Source organism: Notothenia rossii, assembly GCF_949606895.1.
Source record: "Notothenia rossii genome assembly, chromosome: 1".
NCBI classification, from domain to species: Eukaryota; Metazoa; Chordata; class Actinopteri; order Perciformes; family Nototheniidae; genus Notothenia; species Notothenia rossii.
In genome coordinates, this window is record NC_136912.1 from 44,142,083 (window position 1) to 44,158,308 (window position 16,226).

At 40.9% G+C, this 16,226-nt stretch overlaps 1 protein-coding gene across 4 annotated transcripts in view; it reads left to right on the forward strand.

Annotated features, from left to right (window-relative positions):
- LOC307041121 (potassium voltage-gated channel subfamily KQT member 5-like) overlaps window positions 1–16,226 on the forward strand; it is a 198,743-nt gene that overhangs the window by 157,950 nt on the left and 24,567 nt on the right. For all 4 annotated transcript variants that reach the window (XM_079684450.1, XM_079684449.1, XM_079684452.1 and 1 more), the window contains exons 4-8: window positions 6,096–6,271; window positions 9,385–9,510; window positions 11,285–11,395; window positions 15,096–15,191; window positions 15,904–15,998. In XM_079684450.1, the coding sequence (XP_079540576.1) occupies window positions 6,096–6,271; window positions 9,385–9,510; window positions 11,285–11,395; window positions 15,096–15,191; window positions 15,904–15,998 (604 nt within the window). The remainder of the gene's footprint in view (window positions 1–6,095; window positions 6,272–9,384; window positions 9,511–11,284; window positions 11,396–15,095; window positions 15,192–15,903; window positions 15,999–16,226) is intronic.

Consider the following 16,226-nt stretch of genomic DNA (forward strand, 5'->3'; position numbering starts at 1 on the left):
TTTTTCAAGAGAGTCCTGGCCCAAGAATGTTAACAGCACAGTTTTACAGTTACAAACAATTAAAAAACACACAATCACAACACAGTCATACACCAAGTTTAGCCAAAGCATTTACAGACACAGCGGCCTGCTTCGAGGTCAGTTAAAGTTGCTTTGAGTGTTTCTAATGAGACCAGCTCTCTGAGTTTCAGCTCAGTTTGAAGCAGGTTCCAAGCTTGAGGGGCAGCGTAACTGAACGCCCTTTTCCCAAGTTCAGTACGGACCTTTGGTACAGTTAAAAGGAAAAAGTTCTCTGAGCGAAGCCGATAGGATCCAGTGCATTTTCTATTTATGTACATCCTTAGATAAGGGGGAAGAGCACCAAGAATAGCCTTATATATAAGGATGTGCCAATGTTTCAGTCTACGCGTGGTCAGGGAAGACCATCCAACACGAGTGTATAGATTGCAGTGGTGCGTCAAGGATCTGAGGTTTGTGATGAATCTCAGTGCACCGTGTTAGACGGTGTCCAGCGAGTGAAGGCACTGAGAAGATGCATTCATATAAACCACATCTCCATAATCCAGCACAGACAGAAAGGTTGAATACACTAGTCTCTTTTTGGTCTCATAGGAAAAACAAGACTTGTTTCTAAAGAAAAAACCTTTTTTATTCTTAATTTTTTCAAGAGTTCCACAATGTGTGGTTTAAAAGAGAGCAAATTGTCAATTATAATTCCAAGATACTTATACTGCAACACAGTTTCAACCTCCGTCCCCTGCAAGGTGGTGATAGGAGGAAGGTTCAAGACCTTGGCTTTTGCTTTCGAGAACATCATTAGCTTTGTCTTGGCAGCATTTAAAACAAGTTTCAAATCACACGTGTTGGATTGTACAATAATAAAAGCATTCTGGAGCTGACAAAGAGCCTGCTTCGGGGTGGACGCAGAACAATAAATAACTTTATCGTCAGCATAAAAATGCAAATTTGCATTCAAAACATTGTTATTAAGACTGTTAATGTAAATAATAAATAACAATGTTCCTAAAACAGATCCCTGTGGCACACCCTTGGATACCAGAAGAGATGTTGAAGTTAAGCGATCTGCCCGCACACACTGTGATCTGCATGAAAGATAATTCTTGAACCAACAGACAGCCTTACCTGAAAGACCGATACTAACAAGTCTTTGTAACAGTAAGGCATGATCCACTGTGTCAAAAGCCTTTGACAAGTCAATAAAAAGTGCTGTGCAATGCTCTCTATTGTCTAAGAAGTAAATAAGATCATTTACTACTTTTTAAGGGAGCTGTTGTAGTGCTGTGTTTTTTCCTAAAACCAGATTGAAACTCAGATCAAATGTTATTTATTGATAAAAACTCCTTCAGTTGGAAATTGACCAGTGATTCCAGTACTTTATTTAAAACACATAATTTGGAGATGGGTCTGTAGTTGTTTAGGTGAGTGGGGTGACCCCCTTTTAACAGTGGGAGAACAAAAGCAGATTTCCAAATAAGGGGAATTTCGTTTGTCTCCAAGGACAGATTAAAAAGATAAGCCAAGGGCAAAGCTACAAAATCAGCTGCTAACTTTAAAAAGTACGGCTCCAGGTTGTCAGGACCTGCGGATTTTCTTGGTTCCAACTTTTCAGGGCTTTATGCACCTCTGAGACTGTTACTGGAATAAAATTAAACGGTTCACCCTCCCAGATACCACCGTCAGAGCGATCAGTGGCTCCTTGAGCTATGTTCTGCGAGGTAAACAGAGAACCAGAAGCAATAAAATGTTCATTTAACAACCAAGCATTTCTGCCTTATCAGAGATTTTGAGTCCTCCTTCACAATGCAATGTGGAAGCTCTATAACATTTTTGTTTCCAGCTAACGATTTAATAGTTTTCCAGAATTTAAGGGGATTATTTAGGTTGTTTGAAGTTTCAGTTAGGAGATGATCCGCTTTGGCATTTCTGATTTTAACGGTAAACGCATTTCGCAGCTGCCTGAAGAGCAGCCAATGTGACTCAAGACCTGTACTCCTGGCTTTTGACCATGCCACATTGCGCTCGTGTAGTAAATCAGAAAGATCTGATGTGAACCATGCATTGTCTCTGCCTTTTACTCTGTAGTTTCTTAAGGGGGCATGCCTATCACCTATTTTAATAAAACCATCATAAAATAATGTCCAGGCAGTTTCAACATCTGCAATGAGATTGATTTTGTCCCAATCAAATAGAAAAAGGTTGTGGAAAAACCCCTGCTCTACAAAATGTTTCATATCACACTTTATGATGATACGGGGTTTTGTCTTAGGGACTTTTGTATTCCGTACCGTGGAAATGACACAGTGGTCACTGATGTCATTTGCAAATACAGAAGCAGGGGTGTATTTATGAGAAGCATTTGTAAGGATTAGATCAATAGAGGAGGATTTTTCAGGAGATTTCAGATTGGGTCTAGTGGGACTGCCAACAATCTGAAAGAGATTTAAGGAATTGCAGTATGTTTTATCATCAGATTCTGGTAGCAGCCAGTTCCAGTTAAGGTCACCCACAATGACAATTTCAGTATAGTTAAGACTGGACAAAAGCTGCATTAAAGATGGTAAAGCGTTGCTGACAGCTGAAGGTGGTCTGTAGCAACCAACAACAGTAATATGGAGCGCTTTTGATACTTCCAAGTCAAGAGCCAAAAGTTCAAATTGTTTTGTCAGTGATTTAGAGAGAATAATTGTTACATGAAACTTCGATTTAACATAGACTGCAACACCTCCACCCTTTTTAGGTCGATCAGTCCAAGTCCACAGATCCGCACTTGACAGATGCGGGAGAGAGGGAGAGGGGGCTCAACATCGTGCCCAGCGGACTGCAAGAGGAGCACGTTCCCCAGCCTGGTAAAACCGGGGTTGGGAGAAATGGACGGGATATTCCGGTCCCCTGGGGACTTCCCCCAGTGCTGCTCCAAATTAAAAGGGATAGGACAGCCAAAAGCAGTGACATAATTAAAATCCCGCGAAACGTGGAGAACCCGACCAAAACAGCAGACTCATGACCGGGAACATGACGTGGGAGTGGGAATTGAAAAGGAAATCACAGTGGAGTGGATGCGACAAGAATCTGAGAAAGCCAAGCTAGAGATGGAGGAACATCGTCTGTCTATTCTCAGAGATGGCGCGTTCTCCGGTGAGGGGCAGAGTGAACAGGTGCCCAGGTCTCCTCATCGTTTTGATGTTAATAACCTGCGCTTGCTGCCTCACTTTAATGAAAATGATCCAGACTCCTTTTTTTTGTCATTTGAACGTGTAGCTAGGGCTGATGCAGACTGCGCTCTGATGCTTCAGTGTGTTCTCACAGGAAGAGCACAGTCCGCATATTCCCCGTAATATCTGGAAGATAGCTCTAGCTATAGTAAAATAAAATCCGCGGTTCTTAGAGCATATGAACTGGTGCCAGAGGCCTATCGACAGCGTTTTAGGTCCATTGAACAAAAACAAGGTCTAACATATGTGGAGATGGCGAGAGATTTGTTGGTTCATTTTAAGCGTTGGTTAACTGCTCTTGATATCGCTTCTTTTGACGATTTGTGTGACCTGATGGTTTTGGAGAAGTTCAGAAATGTTCTTCCTGATCACATTGCAACATATGTCACTGAACGAAAAGTCACTTCTGCGGCTGAAGCTGCTGTGGCAGCTGATGAGTTTGTGTTGCTTCATAAGAGCAGGTTCGGAGGGCGCTCTAGGGCCCTAACGGTTTTTGAAGGAAGTAGAAAGGCTGTTGATGTTGGTTCGTTTGGGATGGATCCAAGGAAATTGGGATTGGTAAAATCTGAGGTGGACAACATGGATAACATTGATAATTGCCACTACTGTCGCGAAAAAGGTCACTGGAAGGTAGAATGTCCTGCGCTTAGAGCTAAATCTGAGGGAGGAAGATATTTTGTTGGGCCTGTTGCGTTGGCTGCTCCTGTCAAAAGCTGCTGTGTTGCCGATGTGCTTACATCCAACTTATGTGGGTCTGAGATTTTTCAAATATAGCCCTTTTTCATACCTTTTTTTTTGTGTAATTTGGGACTCCAGGGTACATAATTACGAGATTTCTTCCTTTTGTTGCCATGGCAGGTACATAACGAGACCAAGATCAATACATAGTGTAATAAAGTGAATGTAGTAACTCATAAAGGAGACTTCATTTAAAGTTACTCTTTAAAGCTGAGGCGCTGCCGAGCTGCATTATTCTGATGTGGGCAAACTCTCTGACCTCACACACTCCAATTCACACACACACACACACACACACACACACACACACACACACACACACACACACACACACACACACACAGACACACACACACACAGACACACACACACACACACACACACACACACACACACACACACACACACACACACACAAACACACACACACACACACACACACACACACACACACACACACACACACACACACACACACACACACACACACACACACACATCCATCCCTCTGTTGTCTCATATTTGTCTCTCTGCACCTTCAAAGGGAGTGAACCTGCAGCCCCTGGAGACTCTCACCTTCAGGGTGTCATTCATGTATTTTTCATGGTGCTGCTGCTGACTTTTCCCCTTTTTCTTCTCGCCACCTTGCGTCAATTGCTTCATGGTTTATAAGAGAAGCCATTAAACACACCTTGGTTGGTCATTTTCTCCAAATAACGGGTTAGGCAGAAGGACAGGGGCTGACAAAAAGTTTCTACACAAAGGAAAAGCTCTTGTTCACGTGGTGTATTCTTCATAGAACTGTGCCTAAGCCAATTACTTCCCCACTGTCGTGTTTGCGTCAGCAGCCGCGTTGATGCAGTAGCCGGTGATGTATACGAGCATATAGTGTACAGGAAGTAGTAGGAATAGTACACAATGTTGACGCCCATGGCAGAGTGTGTCAGCTCAAGTAATTTAAAGTGTTAGTGGGTTAATGTTCCACAGTGAGGGGTGAGGGTGAGGTGACAACATATAGTTGGGATGTAAGACATCCAGCCCGCCCCAGACACTGGGACCTCCAGGCTGGGATGATCCATCCCGCCTGTCTTTTTAAAGGGCCACATTCACATTAAGATCAATATGTAGAAATACCCTCAGGTTGGACCTTCTTGCTGTCGGGGGTGAACACTCATCTGCTCCTATGACAATTTGTTTATCTTATTTTTTTTCTAATGTGCTTAAGTGTATGTGGAGTATTTATAGAATGTTCACTTGCATGTATAAACTTTAGAACTGCATGTTTTCAAAGTGATACAGACAGAAATGGACTCTTATCTATGATCCTTTACACAAGTAAAAGTAAAGATTATATGGTCTTAAAATACTCGATTACAAGTAAACACCCCAAATTCACAAGTTTACTTAAGTACAAAAGTATTAGCATCAAAATGTACTCAAGTACACAAAGTAAAAGTATTCATTTACCACAATCGCCCATTTCAGTAACATAAAGTACAGTGGTATTCAGCTAGAAGTACTTGTGTTCAGTCAATGTGGAGCCAATTTTAAAGACTTAACAAAATACACGACTGATAAGTAGAAAAGTACTGCATCATATCAGGAAAGCATATTGTGTGTTTTAGTATCCAAAAAGTAGCTAGTAACCATGACAGTTAAAGGGGCCCTTTTATGCTCATTTTGGGGATTCTGAGAATGTTGGTTAACTTTGGGATTTTAATCTTTGCAGATCATTTACATGCACACGCACCTATGTAACAAAAGGCAAGGAAAGGGAGAACCCCAAAAAGCATAAAAGGGCCCCTTCAAATAGTGAAAAATGGAGTGGCATAAAATGGAGATATTCAAGCAAAGTAGAATTAAGTCAATATGATACTTAGTTACTTAGTTACATTCCACCACTGGATACAGGTAGTACTTTTGTTGCACAAAGTCTTAAAGAAAATGCCACACTCAAATATAATGAAGCTGACCTGGACTACTTGAGTGTTTATCAAGAAATGTAATCAAAATAAACTACATGAACATAACAAAAAAGCATTGCGTGGAGGCAGACGTTGTTAAAAAACAATTGATTGAGTCCTCCAGGTTACAGTTGTCTCAGTGTATGCTCCTCTCACACAGACATCATCGTGCTGATCGCCTCGGTGGCCGTGGTCTCGGCAGGAAGTCAGGGCAACATCTTCGCCACATCGGTGCTGCGGAGCCTGCGCTTCCTGCAGATCCTCCGCATGGTGAGGATGGACCGGAGGGGGGGCACCTGGAAGCTGCTGGGCTCCGTGGTGTATGCACACAGCAAGGTGGGTGGGATGACCCACACACACACACACACACACACACACACACACACACACACACACACACACACACACACACACACACACACACACACACACACACACACACACACACACACCTGGAAGCCTGCGAGCTAGTTCAGGCAGTCCACTCCAGGACCAATGATACATATGCACACGTTGCCCTTGCCCCTCTAACAACCGACCAAACCCTGATTCCACTCCAGCATCCACCTGTAGGCTTCAGGGGATAGTTATTTAATCGTCAATACGTTATGTTCTATGTAAACAATATTTACGAGAGTGATGAGGCCATATGCGGAGGCGTTTGGCGCAGCGGATAGAGCATAGGTGTTCGGATCAGGGGGCACAGGTTCAAACCCCACTGCAGTCATCATGTCATCATGTCGTTGTGTCCCTGGGCAAGACGCTTCACCTTGGTGACTCGTCGGAAACAGGCTTCAAGTTATGGAGGGTTTATTAACTCCTTTGTTCACACACAGACACAGGTTACATGTACAGGTTGTAGGTTTATCCTCACACACACTCTACACCCCAACTCACACACATATATAGGGTCAACGTCACAACTTCCCCGCCCTCCCCCCTCTGCTCCCCCAACCACAGGCCCGCACTTCGACCAGCATCACTGTGCAGCTCTGTGATTGGCAGAGAGACGGGGGATGCTTGAGTGACACACTCAGCACCCTATACAGGGTCGCTACACTACCCCTCTACTGCAAAGTTCGGAACGAACGAATAATTCCTAGCACAAACACCATAGCTAAACACTGTTAGTTGACTGGAAAGGTCTGGGTGGACTACCATCCCTTCCAGTGAGACTAGGGCGCATTCTTGCCCTCTACAGGAACCGAGGGATCTCACTACTACCCAAAACTACCACAAACAGTCTCTGAACCGACTCGGGGGTCGTGTCTGCCTTCTCGGCAAGGGGGCTGGGGTGAGGGGGACAGGGGGTGCGGGTTCTGGTCCAGGCGGGAAAAAGGGGAAGAAAGTGGGGGGAAACTCAGACACTGACGGGGGGCCGCTGCTCGGCTCGCCGGGGGACCTGAGTGGGGGTGTCGAGGGGGCGGCTGTGGACCCCGGTGTCCCTTGGGCATGTGGAGAAGTGACTCCTCTGTAAGGGGCCAACCTGTCTTTGTGGAGCACAACTTTTCTCCCCTTGGGAGGCAGCTGCACCCTGTAGACCACTTCCCCCACCCTCTCCAGTACTCTGCAGGGACCAACCCACTGGCTGTCCAGTTTTATGCGAGGTGTTCACTAATGAATGTGAAAGTATTTCAATAGTGTGTGTGTGAGGTTAATTTTCAGTTGTGTGTGTGTGAGGTTAATTTTCAGTTATGTTTGAATGAGGTTAATTTTCAGTTGTGTGTGTGTGAGGTTAATTTTCAGTATTGTGTGTGTGAGGTGTTCAGTAATGAATAACCCCCAAAAGTGGGTCGCGGACCCGTTTCGAGTGGGTCGCGGATGTGTGAGTGAAGAAAAGAAAATTGGGAAAAAAAATTGAATTTTTCTTTTTTTGGGGGGGGGGAAAAGTCAAACTTTTATTTTGAAGGCCCAATTTTCTAACACTGTGCATGCAGTAGGCGTTGGACTGGAAGTAACGGAGACCAGTAGTCACGTAGTGATCATCTTCTCAATAAAACATCTTTGCTGATATTTTTTCGAGTCTTCTGGCCAATCAGAATCAAGATTGTTGCCGGAAGTCCCCACAGAGAATAACTTTGTGGTAGAACTATTCTTTATACATCCATGGGTACAACTTCAGATACAAATGAACAAATAATGAAATATGACTCCCGGTTTGATTGACAGGTCACAGAACATTGGGGGCTATCTACCCTTACCCACAGTTTAAAGTAATTCACACAGACTATCTCCTCTTTGCTCTTCTCTCTGTGAGGAGGAGCAAGCTGTCAGAACTAAGTGAAAAACAAACAATGGCATAAAATATTATTAATATGTCGGGATGTCGACAATCCCCCCAGAAGCCCCTTCTGGGGTTGGGTTTTCAGTATGTGTGGCTTTTTATACAGTTCAGCTTTGATTCCATCATCTCATAAACCTTTTTTAAAAACATACTTTATTTCTGTGAAGGGATATATGCACTGTACTTCACTTTAATTAATATTGTATGCAGAAAAGCGTATATTACAGATTTTTTGTTGAATAGATTTGAGTGCTTCAAAATATTGGGTCGCGATTTATTGACCAAGTAAAAAGTGGGTCCCGAGGCCTGACCAGTTGAGAACCACTGCATTAGAGTACAGAATATTTACTTTGTATATATAAATAAGCTTTTAACCGCCTGTTCAGATTCCCTTTAACAGCATGCTATACTATTGTAAGCATCGGTTTGAGAGTCCATGTGTTTGAGTATGCTCAGTGTGTCCTGGAGTTTTAAGTATTACCCAAACAGAGCCTCCGTCAGGGACGCTCCAAAAGTAGAGTTTTTGTTACACAGAAGTATTGCTGAATCCCTAACGCCTCGGACGTTACACTATACAGTGTGAAATTCATGTGTTTATTTTTAATTAGCAATGTGATACAATTGATAAGAAAAATAATGTACAAAGAACAAGATTAAAACATTTGATGGAATATACTACATGTTGCAATATTGACAGTTGTTCAACTCTTTTCAGGCTTTTCTCTCCTTTCTTACCTTGTCTCTCCCTCATCTCTCTGTCCTTCACCTCTATCAACCTGCACAAAAGCTCTTTTCACATTTCTCTTAGATCCCTATGACCCCTGCAGGAGCAAGGAAAGCTCATTGTAACTAGCGTAGTTCTTATTAACTCGTAACAAAGCTGCACATTCAAACTGAAATAAAAACATCCCACTGTGAATGAGTGGGTTGTGTAAGAGGTTTTTTTTGGAGGCTCTTGGCCACAGTAGATGGTTCATGAACTTTTCTAAAGCTAATAGGTTTCAGGGACATTCTGAATCTAAAATCTAAAAGCAAATGAATAAAGAGCCTTGATTTTTGGTAGACATGGTCTTTAAAATGGTCGTCACAAAGTTAATTTAGGTTCATCTACCAAAGTGGTTGTGCATTAATACAATTCTTGTTTTCCCATGAACGCTCTCTGCAGGAACTGGTGACCGCCTGGTACATCGGCTTCTTGGTTCTCATCTTCTCTTCGTTCCTCGTCTACCTCGTGGAGAACAAGTTCAACAAAGACTTTGCTACCTATGCCGATGCGCTGTGGTGGGGCACAGTGAGTTTGGATTGGCCAGGATTCAGTCAAAACTAATGAAAATGCTGATTTTAAAAGCTGCAAGAGAATTTTCATTCCCCTCTTAATTGAAGTAGCTGTCTATGATGTTGGCATATAAAGGGCTTTGTAGGTCAAAATAACTCATGCATTGCAGACCCTGGGGAGAGGGAGATATTATGGTACAAAACTCACGCTGTAGGAATTACATTGGTTATTTTCAGAGAAATGGTTGAAAGGAACGATTCTTGAATGTTTCGTACTAATGTGTAAGATTTGCCATCAATACAAATATTGAAGGCAAATAACAAGAAAAAATGTTTTCTCGTTATTTGCCATCAATAGTTTTTTTGTATATTTACAATAAACCTTCAATTGATTTCTTTCCACAGCCACTCCGGTGTCTCTGCAACAGGAGGTCTCATAAATGCGTCATGTATTGGATGCTTATATTTCTCTCTTGTCATTGCCTCTGAGCATTGACAGCTCCTCCATAAACATTAACCCTGCACGGCTCCATTAACCATCAGTTTCATACCACCTCAAGAAATCATAGTGATACCAAATAGCTGCAGCTGCTTCATAAGGCAAGGCAATCAGTCTCGGAGGAAGATTGATCAATCTGTGAAAATAAATAGAAAGATAGAGGGATGGATGGATGGATGGATTGACGGACGGACGGACGGACGGACGGACAGACAGATATATATATATATATATATATAGATGGATATATAGATAGATAGATGGATAAATAGATACATACATACATACATACATACATACATACATACATACATACATACCGATTACTATCACAATTAACTCTGTATTTTATTAAATCATTGGCTCCGTCTTTAAAAACGTTTGAGTCTTCTGTTTGGTTCAATGTCTTTTATCAATGTTGTCAAAACAGCATTTACAGAAAGTCTTCGCAAATACAGTAAAGAACACCAAACTGTGGTTCGAAACGTGTTATTTTTAAGCGGAATAAAACATTTCAGCCACAGGCTTCCATTATTGTTCTTGAATCCAAGGCCAGACGGAGCTGCTGCTATAAGTCCTCCTCAAAGGTCTAATCACTCCAACTGCAGCGCCTGAAGGCAGCATTTAAAATCAGGCCTCTGTGTGAAAAGAAAATAACATGCAAATATAATACAGTTATTATGCACACCGAGAGACATGGGTCTCAGAGTAGTCAAAGAAAAATACTGAAAATATGCGGTAAGTCAGACCAATCAGGTGTCATTTGTGTAATTAAAGAAATAATGATACATCAAATTCAGCCCACTCACATGCTGTGCATCCAGCAGGTGCATTCATTCAGTCTGCCACAGGTGAATTCAAATGAACCTCCTAATGTGAAACTAATTCTTCAGAATCCTCAATACAGCAATGAGTGGAGCTTACATTTCCTGTACAAAGCTTTGAGAAATAAAACCTTTTAATGTTCCCTTAAAAGCACCTTGATGTTGTCATTAAAAACAACCATTTTAAACAAGTTCATTTGTGTGATTAGATGTCCTTCAATTTAAAAATTGAAGAATTATAACAAATAAAGCAAAGGGTTTAAAAAAACAAAACATTGATCATGTAGTGTAAACTCTATAGGAAGTGCCTAATGATAAAATTCTACCAAAAGCATCATGTCTTAAAGAAAAAACCTCCTTTGGGCTCTTGAGAGCTTGTTTTCTATCAATAAAATATGTTCTGAATGTATGTGTAGCATGGGCATAATTCAGGACCTATAATAATAATAATGCATTCCTTTTCCCAGATCACCCTGACCACCATTGGTTATGGGGACAAGACTCCGAAGACGTGGACAGGACGGATGCTGTCTGCTGGGTTCGCCCTCCTGGGCATCTCCTTCTTTGCACTGCCAGCTGTGAGTCTGTATTCTTCAATTAAATACGTTCTTCGTTAAAACGTAACTTTTTCAGTGTTGATTCCTCACATCAGTTTGTGAAGCTTTGTTAGCCTGAAAGTTGTCAAAACTGGATTGGAGTTTTTTCCTAAAAAATATGATCTGCTTCCTCTATGAACCAAGCACTCTAACATTAATTAACATTAATTTAAGACATGTGACAATGCAACAGCAAAAATATTGTAGAAATTGGCTTCTAAGCAAACGGAAATGTATTCAATGAGTTTTTTTAGGCCTCAAGAATACACCCTTCTTAGTGAGAATATGTGTACAATAGTATCTAAATCCATAAAGCAGTTAGCTTAGTGTAGCATAATGTTTAAATAGCTAGTCGAGCTCTCTCCAAAGTTTAAAAATATTGATGACTAGCAGTACTCCTTTTTAATGATTTTTTTTACTTTATTTTATTTATTTTTTCACAAGGTAAAATTGCACACAAACAAATATTACATTTCAGAGAGAAAAGTGTAGTACGGAGACGATCTACATAGTTATAAAATATTGCTTGGTGTTTTATGACTCCTTTGTTGATATGTACCTTAACCATTTTTCCCAGCCCTTAAGAAATGTGTCTTCCATTACTTTCAACTTGTATGTTGCTTTTCTCCATTATTATTAGGATATCGCCTAAAATATGAACCCATTGTCTGTAGCTTGGTGTTTCTGCCTTTAGCCAGTTTTTAGTGATAGCCTTCTCTCCAGCTGCTAGGAGGATATTGATCAGGTATTGATCTCCGACATGTACAGATCCTTCCATATGTCCCAGGTATAATACCAAACAGGTTCGAGGGATTCTATAGCCTAATATCTTGCATAGAACAGAGTGTGCACAGTCCCAGAAAGGTTGCATTTTACTGCAGCTTCAAAACACATGTGTATGGTGAGGTTCCAGATGTTTACAAAGTCTCCAGCATTATTGTTGAGTGTTTGTTTACTTCTGATTTTGGGTGTGTAAAAGAAACAAATTACTTTTTTCCACAGAAATTCTCTCCATCCGTGTGACTGTGTAGTGGTCTGGTGCATTTTCCACATATCATACCACATCTCATCTGAGATCCTTACGTTTAGTTATTTTCCCCATTTAGTTTTTACATAGTGTTGAATCTGTTTTGGCTTCCATCAAGCACGAATACAGGGTTGACACAACTTTGGGAACATCATCATGGTAAGCTCGTGCAATAATCTTTACAATAGGTTGTATGTCATCTTCATTTTTCTTAACCTTTTTTGTATAGTAGTCCCTCATTTGCATATATCTGAATAAGTCTTTGTTCTCTAGGTCAAAGAGGTTGTTCAGGTCTTGAAAGCTTCTCATTTCTCCCTTCTGGATGACCGTGCATATGGCTGTTAAACACTTTTCTGTCCATTGCTTGAATCTACAGTCATAGCTTCCTTGTTTGAATCCTTTGTCATAGGCTATCCAGTCTAATAGTCCAAGTTGCCTTCCCAATTTCAATTGGTTAATAATAGAATACCATTTTTCTATTGTAAATGTTGTTATTGGGTCTAGGTCTCCATTTTCTTTAATGGGGAGGCATTTCTCTTTGCCCAATGAGTGGTTGAATTGGGGACTCATACCTAAGTATTTCGATGTCTTTCCAGCGGGCTTTATAATCGGAGTTGCACCAGTAAATGAGAGGTAGTTGTGCTGCATGATAATATTCCTTTAGGTTTGGAAGTGCCAGTCCCCCTCTTTCTTTAGGCAATTGCAGTGTGGTATATCTTATCCTAGGTTTTGTACCCACCCCATATGAATCTTGATATAAGCTTATCCCAGCTTTGGAACTGAACCTGCGGTATATTTATCGGCAAAGATTGAAATAAATACAACAAGCGTGGTAGAATATTTATTTTCACTCTATTTATCCTGTCAATAAAACTCATCGGGTAAGTTGACAATTTTTCGAAATCTTTCCTTATATCTTTGTCAATACATTCATAGTTGTTTTGGTACAGCTTTGCTACATGTTTGGTTATGTTTATTCCTAAATATTTAATTGATTTAGCTTCCCAGTTTAAATTCAATTCCTTTAGTTTTTTATTTGGAGCGCAGTTAAACATAAGGATTTGAGTTTTAGATATGCTTAATTTGTATCCTGAATATTCACCAAATTGTTCCTCCAGCAATATGCATTAGCTTTATAAAGGAGCTTACTGGATCTTTCAGTATGATCATGACGTCGTCTGCGAAAAGGCTAATAACATGTTTTTGTCGACTAATGTCTATTCCGGCTATTGCACTTTCCTGTCTGATCATTTGGGGTAATGGTTCTATATATAGAGCAAACAGGGTAGGGCTGAGACAGCAGCCCTGTTCCTCTTTCCAATGTAAATCTGTCTGTTAGTGAGCCATTCACTTTAACTCGAGCTGTTGGTTTGTTATAAATAGACTTGATGCATTTCATTGTTTTATTACTGAATCCAAATGTCTCTAATGTTAGATATAAAAATTCCCAATTGACCCTGTCAAATGCTTGTTCTGCATCGAGACTAATCAGTGCTGCTGGTATTTAATTTGGTTGTATTCTATGTATGATAGGACTGTGCAATTAATCGTATTTTAATCTCGAAAAAAACAATTATTTTGCTGCATTCCCTTTCGCAATGATGCTCTCAATTTGTCTTGCGTTAAACATCCTGCCTGCGCGTGCGCTGACGCCCCTCCCTAAAAGCCCTCTCAGCCAGGTTGTGTTGTGACTTGCAGTCTGTTTAATAAATCCATATAAACACGTTACAAGGGAAGCTTTAGTTCACTGTTCAAGCGATCATGCTGCTCAGCTGTCCGGCGGAAGTCCGACTAGCAGTACTTCCAGGGTTCTTACGGTCATTAAAAACCTGGGAAAAGTCATGGAAATTCAAAATGCGGATTCCAGGTCCTGGAAAAGTTATGGAAAACAATATTTTCCCCAAAGTTTTGGAAAAGTCATGGAAATGTAACCAAAGTTGCATCAAATATAATTTATATTTTATCTAATTACCGAAATAGTAACACTATAATGACAATAAATACTGTATAGTAATGAAACATAAAATGGCATTTAACTGTCGAGGTATTTTGCTGGTGAGAGATTTGAGTTGCTTTAGCGTGTGGAAGCTAGTAAGCCAACTATTTGATTTGTTTTAGATAGGCTCAACATGTTTCATATGCAGACCTTATTTTCCTGTTCCATGTTAAAATAAATAATTTTCAGAGAAAAAAAACGCTGAGAAAGAGTAATTGTTTTGGTCATGGAAAATTAGGTAAAGGTCATGGAGAAGTCATGGAAAATCATTGAAATCATTGGTGAAAAAGTGTATGAACCCTGTACTTCTTAAGCCTAAAAGTTAACACATATACAGTATGTATGTCTAATTAATATGCGTTTTTGGTAGGTGTTTATTAACTCTGGAAGCAGGCTAGCTGTTTCCTGTTTCCAGTCTTATTGCTAGCTAAGCTATTTGCCTTGCGGGCAATGAATCCATGTTCACTTAACATAAATAAATCAAGGGTCTTACGCTGGCTGTACTAAACAATGCCATGCAATCTCACCTAGATAGAGGTATTCATTATTCTCCAATTTTTTTCCTGGATGGATGTTCTCATGCTCAGCAGCTCTGTAGTACTTGAGAGTCTTTGGTGTTCACATGCATCTCAAATTGAATCCTGTTAATATCCCACCAGGGTATTCTGGGCTCAGGCTTTGCCCTGAAGGTCCAGGAGCAGCACAGACAGAAGCACTTTGAGAAGAGAAGAAACCCCGCCGCCTACCTCATCCAGGTACGCCACACACACATATCTGTTTCAGGGCTGGATTATAACGACATTTTAATCATAACATTAACAGCTTATCTAAATCATACACAATGTCTGTCAAATATAAAATGTTTTTAAATGATGTAATTTTTTCCAGTTTCTATTTTTCCTTTGTGAATAAAAAGCACTTGTAGGTGCACTTTGTATGCCCAGAAACACCAACCGTTTGGGAAACGCATTCTTGCTACGCCCCTCGTGTCTTTTCACACATGTCCTTCTTTACACACACATTTCATTGATTCAGACCTTATATCTCCCTGTGCCCTTCCTCGTCTGCTCCCTCACCCACTTTCCTCCCACATGCCTCTCCATTTTCTCCTTGTGTTATCTCCTCCTCTTAATACTGTCCGTCCCCATGTTGTACCAGGCTGTGTGGCGTTATTACTCCACCAACAGGCTCTACCTTGACGCCACTTGGCAGCACTATGAGAGCCTCCTGCCTTCCCACAGGCATGTATCCATGTATCCATGCCTGATCTCCCCCCGGCGAAAGACGTGTGGAAAACATGTTTTTTTGATTATCACTAATCAGCTTTTTCATTTGTTGTCTTCCCTCCTCATCCTCTTCTCCCTCTCCCTTCTGACTCTGCTGTGTTTTTGTTCTAATCATCTCATTTATTCCATTTATCTCCTTGTACTTTTTTCTCCCTCTTGGTTGTGTGTATTCTGCATGCAGTGTGTTTGGCGTAGTTATTCGGCTGATGAGAACTCCGTTTCCATTGCTACGTGGAAGCCTCACTTGAAGGCGTTGCACATCTGCAGCCCAACGAAGTAGGTACACCTGTGGCAGCTGGTTTCCTACGCTTCAAATCTGTACAATTTTAGTTATATTCTGAGGTTTTCCACTCCATATTATCTATATATTGTATCAATGATGCACCCTTTCTTGTAGGAATGCATTGATTTTCTCAATTTCCTTTTCTAATGTGATATTGGTTGACAGCCACCAAAAAGTATCCTGGCTCCGATTGCTTGAATAAAAAAGCTGAAAAAAAAAAG